Here is a 10,463-nt window from a genome sequence, read left to right as displayed (position 1 = left end):
GAGCAGCCAAGTTGAACTGTGCCCTGACAAAGCACCATCCTCTCAAACACAACACACAGCTTGGTGCCAGGGCTGCACCAGCACAGCTCGCGAACTGAATGCCGATGAGTGTGGCTGACCTTCAGGGAAGCAGGTCTGAAGTGGCTCTGAAGGCTCGCTGGCAGGCTGCTGGGTCAGGCACTCCACACACACCAGAGGGCTGCATCTTTTGGGAAACCAGCATCACCTCCCACTGCCCAAGAGATGCTCCCCTGATTGTCCCCTGGCTCCCCATGGTGTCATGTAGGTGTGACTGAATGGGCCAGCAAGGCCCTTGGGAATTATTTAATACTCAGCAGCACATAGGGCCTGCAGTTACAGAAACGTTTGTCTCTCTGCTCCCTCAACTTGCTGCACTTCATCTGCCCTCCCAGGCTTTAAGCTCTAAGCAGACAGAGTTCATGTGCGTGGATTTGTCCTACATGGTCCATGGTCTGGAAGGATAAACATGAGTCCCCCACAGTCAGCCTATTTTTTCTGCTCATTTCTCCTCTGCCACAACTGGCCAATTTTCCTTCACTGTTCACCCAGCCCAGTATTTACAGCATCTGGAAGACTCAAAAATTGACTGAGGGGAAAAAGAGAAAAGCTACGCTGAGGTCAAAGACCAAATTATGCAAAACTTTATGAGACAATGCTGCTGCTGCCTTGGAGAACAGGCCTGGAGGAGGGGACAGAGAAAGCTTCAGTGTGACTTAGCCCATACTTGGTTGTGAATGCACTGTGCAGTTATAACTGGGATTTAACAATCATTACCTATTTTATGTGCAGAAATGGGAATTATGAAAAAGTACCAAGGGTCATTTGTTTTCTGAGTTGAAACCTCTTTATTTTGTTAAGTTGTCTGAGTCAACAAAGTCATGCTGTCCTCGATTTCTGAGAGTTTCTTCAGCATCTGGCTCAGCTTGGCCTCATCAAACTCCAGACAGAGAAACTCCGATTCCTACAAAACAAAATTGCAAGAACAATAGTTGAGAAAGATTGGCTTTTCAGGTAGACAATGGAGGCATGATAGTGAGTCCTGACAACTAGTGTCCGTATCTCCTTTTTTCCTAGTACCAGTTAAATAACCTCAGTAGGCCCAGAGGGTGACTACACACCTACTGAGCAAGAGCAGTATGTGCCAGCAGGCCAGCCAGCGGCTGCCAAAGGGGACAGAGGAAGGCTGAGCTCTGCCCACCCTTCCTTCCAAAGCAGGCACCAGTTTAGGTCTCTCCTTAGCTGCAGACTTTCGCAAAACTTGTAGAAGTTTAATTGTATTTGAGACTTCCACTTCTCTTTCCAATCTGGTGATCCCCAAAGCTGTGGCTGCAGATGCCAAGAACTGCAAAGCAGCTGGAGCCATCACACAAACTTCATCATATATGAAAACTAGATTTTATATAGGGGAAAACAAGAATTCAAAACACAGTCTTGTACAGGACGTTCCAGTCTGGAAATTCAGGAGAGTTTTATATTCTCTTACACACAGGCTCTAATGTCAATAAAAACTTAGAAGCAAGATAAAAAGCAGCACTGATTTGCTCTGAAAAGTCCTGTCACATGTTAAAAAGTAGTTATTCTCTGACAAGATGGATATTGGGATATAGTAAAAGGATCTGGTCAAAGGCCCAGAAAATAAAGAACATATATAAAGAAAATAAAGACTACATATATGTGTACATATATATACAGTTCAAATGATATGGAACTCATTAATGAACACTGATGTGAAAAGGCCTCCTGAGACCTCCAGTCCATTAGCCTTACTTACTGGTACGTCTATAGTGACAGAGTGTTTCCTACAGTGAGTCTCGCAGAAGAAACGTTTGAGACTGCTGGGAGTGCAACTGTACTAAAGGTCATTCCAGGTGAAGTACTGTCAGTGACAGAGAAACAAACAGAAAATATTTGAAAATGAACGTGCAGCCAGTATGGAGGGAGGTTTCCTTATGAGACAGCAGAATGGTTTTAGCAATCAGAATCACTGGATATCCACTGAATTTCTGTAACACAGACCCTGTGGTGCTTATAAAAGCAGAAGAGCACCTTTAGGTTTCATCTGTTTTCTACCAGACTAAAATTTATATCATTATATAAAAATACATTTTTTTCCAAACAATTAGCACCTACCCAAAACATCACAACTTCATCCTTTACATTCGTGGAATTAAAAGTTTATACACAGGGATAAAATCATTGGACAACTTAAACCCATCAACTTTTAGTAACCACATTTTAGGACAAAATAAGCATTTTTGCCCGGGAAACAGGGATAGTTTTACCTTTTGCCTTCTCTCCTACTCCCATGGATTCACAGGTTGTTTCATTTTTTGTAAGAACCAAACCAGCAAGTGAGATACGAACCAAAACGTTGACAGAAGAAGCAAGGGGAAATTTTGTCACTGTCAAAATTTTGGGTTTTTTGACCATGGGGCAAGCTCCGTGGTACCTAGTCTCCTCAAATCAGATGGGCTTCATCCTTCTAGGGAGAGCAAGAGGACTATAGCACGTAAGTTGGCAGGGCTGATCAGGAGGGCTTTAAACTAGGTTTGAAGGGGGAAGGGATTGAAACTGAGCTCTCCAAAGATCAGCCTACGGATGGAAAGCCCGAATTAAGAGGGAAATCAGCAGCCCACTTGAAGTGCATGTACACTAATGCACGCAGTATGGGCAACAAACAAGAGGAGCTGGAAGCCATCGTGCAGCAGGAAAGCTATGACACAGTTGCCATCACAGAAACATGGTGGGATGACTCATATGACTGGAGTGCTGCTATGTGTGGCTACAAGCTCTTCAGAAAAGATAGGCAGGGTAGGAGAGGTGGAGGGGTGGCTTTATATGTTAGAGAGTCACTCGACTCTGTTAAACTTGAGGTCAGCAGTGACAAGGTTGAGTGCCCGTGGACCAGAATCAGGGGGAAGTCCAACAAGGCTGACATCCTCGTGGGTGTCTGTTATAGACCACCTGACCAGGATGATGAAGGAGATGAATTATTCTACAAGCAGCTGGCAGATGTCTCAAAATTGACAGCCCTTGTTCTTGTGGGTGACTTTAACCTGCGGGATATCTGCTGGGAGCTCAATACTGCACAGAAGAGGCAGTCTAGGAAGTTCCTAGAGTGTATAGAGGACAATTTCCTTCATCAGCTGGTAAATGAGCCCACCAGGGGCAAGACCCCGCTAGACCTACTGTTTACAAACAGAGAAGGGCTGGTGGGAGATGTAGTGGTTGGAGGCATAGCGACCATGAAAAAATAGAATTTTCAATACTCAGAGATGCAAGGAGAACCATTAACAAAACCTCTACGCTGGACTTCCGGAGGGCAGATTTTTTGCCTATTCAGAAGTCTAGTTCAGAGCATACCCTGGGAAACAATGCTCAAAAACAAGGGGGCCCAGGAGGGTTGGACATGCTTCAAGCAGGAGGTTTTGAGTGCACAGGAACAGGCGATACCAGTGTGCCGAAAGGCTAGCCGGCGGGGAAGACAACCGGCTTGGCTAAACAGGGAGATTCTGAATGAAATCAGAAATAAAAAGAGACTTTACCGACTGTGGAAAAAAGGGCTGGCTACTTATGAAGAATTTATGGAAATAGCTAGATCATGCAGAAAAAAAATCAGGGAAACAAAAGTGCAATTTGAAGTTAATTTGGCCAATTCTGTCAGGGATAATAAAAAGTCCTTCTTCAAATATGTTAATAACAAAAGGAGGGGCAAGGAAAACCTCCATTCTCTGTTGGACTCTGAGGGAAATATAGTTAACAAAGATGAGGAGAAAGCTGAGGTACTTAATACCTACTTTGCCTCAGTTTTTACCAGTAAGACAGGTGGCCCTCAGGACAACTGGCCTCTGGAGGTGGTTGACAGAGATAGGAAGCCAAATAGGCCCCTTGTATTCCAGGAGGAAATAGTTGGTGACTTACTGAGCCATCTGGATCCTCACAAGTCTATGGGACCAGATGAGATCCATCCTAGAGTGATGAAGGAGCTAGCAGAAGAACTTGCCAAGCCGCTCTCCATCATCTTCCAACAGTCCTGGCTCACTGGGGAGGTCCCATATGACTGGAAATTGGCCAATGTTACCCCAGTCCACAAAAAGGGCTGCAGAGCTGGCCCTGGCAACTACAGGCCTGTCAGACTGACCTCGGTGCCTGGCAGGGTTATGGAGCAGATCATCCTGAATGGAATCACACAGCACCTTCAGGATGGACAAGGGATCAGACCCAGCCAGCATGGGTTTAGGAGGGGCAGGTCCTGTCTGACCAACCTGATCTCCTTTTACGATCAGGTGACTCACCTGGTGGATGAGGGGAAAGCCGTGGATGTGGTCTATCTGGACTTCAGCAAGGCCTTTGACACTGTCTCCCATAATATACTCTTGCAAAAGCTGGTAGCCCATGGCTTGGACAAGTGTACTCTAGGCTGGGTTAAGAACTGGCTGGAGGGCCGGGCCCAGAGAGTGCTGGTGAATGGGGCTGCATCCAGCTGGCGGCCAGTCACTAGTGGTGTTCCCCAGGGGTCAGTGTTGGGTCCAGTCCTGTTTAACATCTTTATTGAGGATTTAGATGAGGGGATTGAGACCATCATCAGCAAATTTGCTGATGACACCAAGTTGGGAGGGAGTGTCGACCTGCTGGAAGGCAGGAGGGCTCTGCAGAGGGATCTGGATAGACTGGAAAAATGGGCTGATTCCAATGGGATGAAGTTCAACAAGACCAAGTGCTGGGTCTTTCACTTTGGTCACAACAACCCCCTGCAGCGCTCCAGGCTGGGCACAGAGTGGCTGGAGAGCAGTCAGACAGAAAGGGACCTGGGGGTACTAACTGACAGGAAGCTCAACATGAGCCAACAGTGTGCCCAGGTGGACAAGAAGGCCAATGGTATCCTGTCCTGTATCAAAAATAGCGTGGTCAGCAGGACAAGGGAAGTGATCCTTCCCCTGTACTCTGCATTGGTGAGGCCACACCTGGAGTATTGTGTTCAGTTCTGGGCCCCTCAGTTCAGGAAAGACATTGAAGTGCTGGAGCGGGTCCAGAGAAGAGCAACACGACTGGTGAAGGGACTTGAACATAAGACCTATGGGGAGAGGCTGAGGGAGCTGGGGTTGTTTAGTCTGGAGAAGAGGAGGCTTAGAGGTGACCTCATCACTCTCTATAACTACCTGAAGGGAAGTTATAGCCAGGTGGGGATTGGTCTCTTCTCCCAGGCAGTTAGCAATAGGACAAGGGGCCATGGGCTTAAACTCTGCCAGGGGAAATTTAGGCTGGATATTAGAAAGAAATTCTTTACAGAGAGAGTGGTCAGGCATTGGAATGGCCTGCCCAGGGAGGTGGTGGACTCGCCGTTCCTGGAGGTTTTTAAACTGAGATTGGACATGGCACTTAGTGCCATGATCTAGTAAACGGACTAGAGTTGGACCAAGGGTTGGACTCGATGATCTCTGAGGTCTTTTCCAACCCAGTCGATTCTGTGATTCTGTGATTTTGTGTGCAATTATCACAAAAGACACAGACAGAAAAACTCTAACGGGAAAGGAAGGAGGTGCCAGAAGTCAGTGATCAGGAAGCACATGACAAAGTTGTGCCACGGCTTCTGCTCAGACAGTCACACAGGGAACTACCACAGTTTAAAGCAGAAATCAAAATGGTGATTTAAACCTTTAGACTTTCTAAGAAGGAAGAATTCACACAATAAGAGCGGTGTGCACTTTAGAATTTCTCCTGTGTTCAAATATCGCTGTATCTCCCCTAATGCTGGTGCTCAGGTAAGTCACTTACCCGTGGCCTAGGACCTTCTCCCATGGAATACCTGCCTCCCTTCCCAAGAGCTGCTGCTGCGCCAGTGCGGTCTAGCTCCCCATTCTCACAACCAAGAACTGCTCATTCTCAGTTACCCTTTTTTAAAAACATTTCTTAATCACTAAAAGATTATAATTGCAGTCAAAAGGAAAGTGACTGGAAATAGCCAGCAAGGAAACCTAGAGAACTGGCAGAGGGGTAGCACAAACCTGACAGTAATAAGCACACCTTAACTTTGCAAGTTAAGACAAATATTATACAAACCAGTCAGTCCTTTACACCTTTATTTTTTAAGCAGTGCTCCATCCGGGTCACTTGGCTAGTTTTTAAGTGGATAGATTTAAAATACGAGGTGGCTTCGGTCATTCCTCGATACAGAAGTGCTGCTGTGAGCAGGAGCAGAGGCAGCTCTAGAGCAGTGACAGCTCCAGCATTAAAAAGAAGCTGGGAAAGAGCCCCAGTCATGCCAGCAACTTGGCCACTACCAGAAGATATTAATAGCATGCTCCATGTTAGAGTTATTTCTCTAACACGGACAGAAACAATAAGATATTACCTTGAAGGTTTAGCTTTAGCTGTACCTGCTTAGAGGCTTGTGTAATAAAGAAATGCCAATGTTAATTAAAAAAAAAGGAAAAAATTCCAAGCACCCTCCCCCACCCCCCCAAAAAAAACCCAAAAAAACAAAAACACAAGACAGACAAAAGAAATTTTAAAAATCCAACCTAACCCGAAATTGGAAATTAGACACTTTTAAAACCAGTGTGAGGACACATTTTCCTTGGAAAAGATACATCTTCAAGTAATTTTTGCAATGATGCTGCCCAGCTCTATCACAGAAGCCTCCATTCATCGTAGACTACTCTTACCTACTCATTAACAGTGGGATTTTGCTATTGTTCTGCCTGATAGCAGAAAATAAATAAACCCTGATAAATAAACCCTGATAAACTCACCTCAGCATTATTTTAACTATTACGTGCTTCCAAACCTTTCTATGGAGAACCCGTCCTTGACACGTGGTGCACACAATCGTGTGCATATGTGACTCAGCCCGGTATCGCTGGCAGGCCCTGAAAGGCTGCCCGCTTAAGAGGTGTTGGACTTTGTTCTGCTACATGTCAAAATAGACAAGAAGATACATTTGATTTTCTCCTCCCAGCACTGAGCAGTTCCTTAGTGCTCCAGGTTTGCTTCTCCAAGGAACTGTTGCTCATGCAAAGCTGGGGGGAGATGGAGACAGAAACGAAATAATAAAAGATAATGCATAAGTTACCATGACAATGTTCTCAAAAGTAGGAAAAGAAGCCCCAAAAAGAAGAAAAATATTTTATTTTAGCTTATTTTCACTTCTTCAAGAATCAGGGCAATGCCACATTGAACTGGATGATTCACGCTAAGTGGAAATAGTTTGTGTCAGATGTTCATGAGAGTGATTTATTTTTGCTGCTTAGATTCTCAGAGGAGGAACACCTGATAAGTGGTAAAACGAAAATAAACAACCCAAGCTGCCACAAACCAGTGCAGGGTGCTAAATGTACGAGGTGCTGCATCGAATCTCCTATCACACTGTGTCAATAGTGATCCTGCTGCCAAAATTCAGAGTTATTTTTAGAGTCACTAATATTTTGCAAGATACACTGGGGCATTAGATAATGACAACAAAGTCTACATAATTCCAGAAAAACTAGAATGGATGGCAATCCATTGATTTAATATGGCCACGTTTCTGACAATACTAAATTCATTATTTTCCATTCAGAGATATTTTTGCAACAAACCTATAATCATGGCCTTCAAAAACTCTAAGGTAAAGAGCACTTCATTTCCATAATACTGTACAAAATGAAGCACAAATACGTAAACTGAAAGTGCCTTCTAATTCTTCTACATTATTTTGGTATTACATGAATCAAGAACTCTTAAGCGAATGATTATTACATCCATGCAGAAAAAGACGTTAACCCGCTTGCAGATTTTTTAATACTTTTAATGTAACATCAAGCCTGTAATATCATAGATTAAATAGATAAAGGATTGTAGAAACTGGAGTAATTCCAGGATCATAAGACCAGGTCTCTGGTACTGCATGGCAAATGTAATGTCATTGCTTTTATGATACCAACCTACTGAAAATAGTCCATCTAGTATTTTACACTGTACATGAAACATGAGTCTTTATGGCTGCAGAGATGCACATGCTTTAACCTGCTGCTCTTTGCGTCTTTTGGAAGCACAGGTTTCCTTTCAGAAAGCATTACAGGCAAAAAAAGCCCAAACCATATTTTAATCAGTGTAACTAATTAGAGGGAAGCGAACACTAAGTTGTTACACTTTTCACATCATAAAGAATTAATAAAAGAAAAGACAACTTAATACTTTGATGCAAGCTTTACAGACTTTCTGTATGACTATGCTGTTTTGAAACTGGTGATATTAAGCTGCACGGGTTTCTGTAAGTCTTCCAACTTGCTCTCTTTTTGATTTTGTAAAAAAACCGACTGTTTCCTTTTTTGAGCCATTTTAACCTTATGTATTCACCATAGCCCACCCAGAGAACAGCGTCTTGCCCTGTGTGCTCCCCCTACACAAACTCCGTATTACAGGGGTTACTTACTCACACTTGCACTTAAGAATATTAGACCACAATGTGTAAATACAGAGGTTGACAGTGAACAAATGGTGGATGTCTAACACGAGTAATTACGCTGTGTTTGTGATTAGTGATCTTCTATTTCTTTTCATTATTGAAAGAGTTCTCAGCCATAACCACTGTGCTCCAGATGCTGCTAGGACACTGCTCATTCATTATTGATATCAATTAGCCCAAACTCTCGGCTATTTCAGAGAAAACACCACACAAGGTGCCTTCCTACGAGGGCAAAACACATTTAAATACCCTATATGCTGAGCCACTTCATATGGCAACTTGCTGTGAGCATAAAGGAAAGGTTACAAAAGACACAGTTCTGCTGGTACAAACACAATTCAGAAAAAAAAGACCTGCTTATACTGACAAAATGCAAATTTCATTCTTATTCACCGATGACTCTTTGCAAGATTATACCTGCAACTTTTTATGTGGTCTTATCTGATTGTCACTTGCTAAGCTTGCTTACCTGGTTCCTCCAACACCTTTTTACAATGTCTTCAAGTAGCTGAGACTCATATTACCCCATAAAATGCCATTCCAAATCTGCTGTGGTAATTGGCTGTTACAGCTCTCCCTCGCTGAAGAGCGGTGTATGTTTAAACTTATATAATGTACATAGTATTTTGACCTCCTGTCCACAATTCAAGTCACTAATTATAAAACTGTGAATTTGACAGGGAATTCCCAGTGATTTCTCCAACCCCATACTCAACCAGCTTCATACATGTGCAGTGACTGAAATGCATTCATAATAATTGCTTAAAAACAGCCTGTTTTGTCTTCCTGAGTCCCACATGCCAACGTCAAGCACAAATGCTAAGGTTGCAAAGTCAATCATCCCCATGAAGCTGCATCATCTTCATTTCAGCACTTGGTAAAACAGGCAAAGAGATGCAGAACCTAAAATCCCTTTGGTGTAGCCACAGTTTGAGATACCTAACCCATTTTTCAGAAACCTGCAGTGTTTTTAATAGTGCTCCACGCCCTTTCAACACGGCTCTGGCTCTGACCATCTGTGGCTGTAAGCACACGGCTCTTTGCAGATTTAACCGCACCTGCCTCAGGCACCCAGAAAACGGGGAACATCTTGTTGGGAAATGACTCTGAAGTGCTCAGCTGTGGCCAGCTTCTCCAGGCCTCGGGCCAGGGCTTTGCGGACTGCAATAAGCCGTGAGGTTGCATTTCACTGCCTTATGTGTGAGGCGGCCTCTTACTTTATGGCAGTGCCCTGTGTCGTACCCCTGGGGAGCCTGTTCATCAGCCTGAACCCAGAGCCAGGTACCTACAGCACCTAGAGGCTGCATTTCCACTCTGGAACGTGTTCAGTTCAGGGAAAATCCTCTAGGAACTGAGCTGCTGGACAAAATCTCCATCAAGGATGCACAAGTAAGACTTTCAGAGGCTCTTAAATTTTTTAAGGCATTTTTTTTCTTCATAAGGGCACCCAGAGGCACCTTCCTGACCTTGCTGTAAACCTTGAGCTTACTATTTTCAAGTTTTTTTTTCCCAAAAAAAGAATTATGGCACTTCCTGTATTAAAAGATATTTAAGGAGAAACCCCCAGAATATTTTTCCCTCCTAGTCTTGATATTGGAGATGGACAAACCATTCTGGGGAAGCATTCAGCCTGGCATGGGAAATACCGACCATGTAAGCTGGTCAGAGCCAAAGGCCACTAAATATAGGGCTGGGTAATCCTAAGCCTATGGCATTGCCATCACCATTGCCTTCTGTTAGATAGGAACAGAGTTGCAGCACGAGAACAAGACGTCTTACTATCTAGACCCTGGTGCAGGAATGAAAAGTGAGACATCTCTGTATCTAAACTGATTTCTAAAAAATAATGCAAAAATAACCGCGTTCTGCCCCCTCCCGCCTTGACTCCACTCTGTCCCTATGGACACTATTTTGACACAGAAAGCACATCAAGACTGTTTTCAGTTGAATTCCAGTATTTTTGAAAGCACAGCTGAGCTCAAGAGTTCATTCAAAC

General features: G+C 43.9%; 1 protein-coding gene across 5 annotated transcripts in view; it reads right to left on the bottom strand.

The window, feature by feature from the left end:
* Positions 1-842: 842 nt before the first annotated feature.
* The window catches only part of COMMD1 (copper metabolism domain containing 1), an 80,147-nt gene continuing 70,526 nt past the window's right edge, over positions 843-10,463 (bottom strand). For all 5 annotated transcript variants that reach the window (XM_065059168.1, XM_065059167.1, XM_065059170.1 and 2 more), the window contains one exon: positions 843-982. Coding sequence is in view for 4 of the 5 variants with exons in the window: in XM_065059167.1 (XP_064915239.1) it covers positions 875-982 (108 nt within the window). In the remaining variant the exon portion in view is untranslated. The remainder of the gene's footprint in view (positions 983-10,463) is intronic.

This window comes from Columba livia, chromosome 3 (assembly GCF_036013475.1).
Source record: "Columba livia isolate bColLiv1 breed racing homer chromosome 3, bColLiv1.pat.W.v2, whole genome shotgun sequence".
NCBI classification, from domain to species: domain Eukaryota; kingdom Metazoa; phylum Chordata; class Aves; order Columbiformes; family Columbidae; genus Columba; species Columba livia.
The sequence above is the reverse complement of the archived record's forward strand: the minus strand, read 5'-3'. Positions and strand labels throughout refer to the sequence as shown.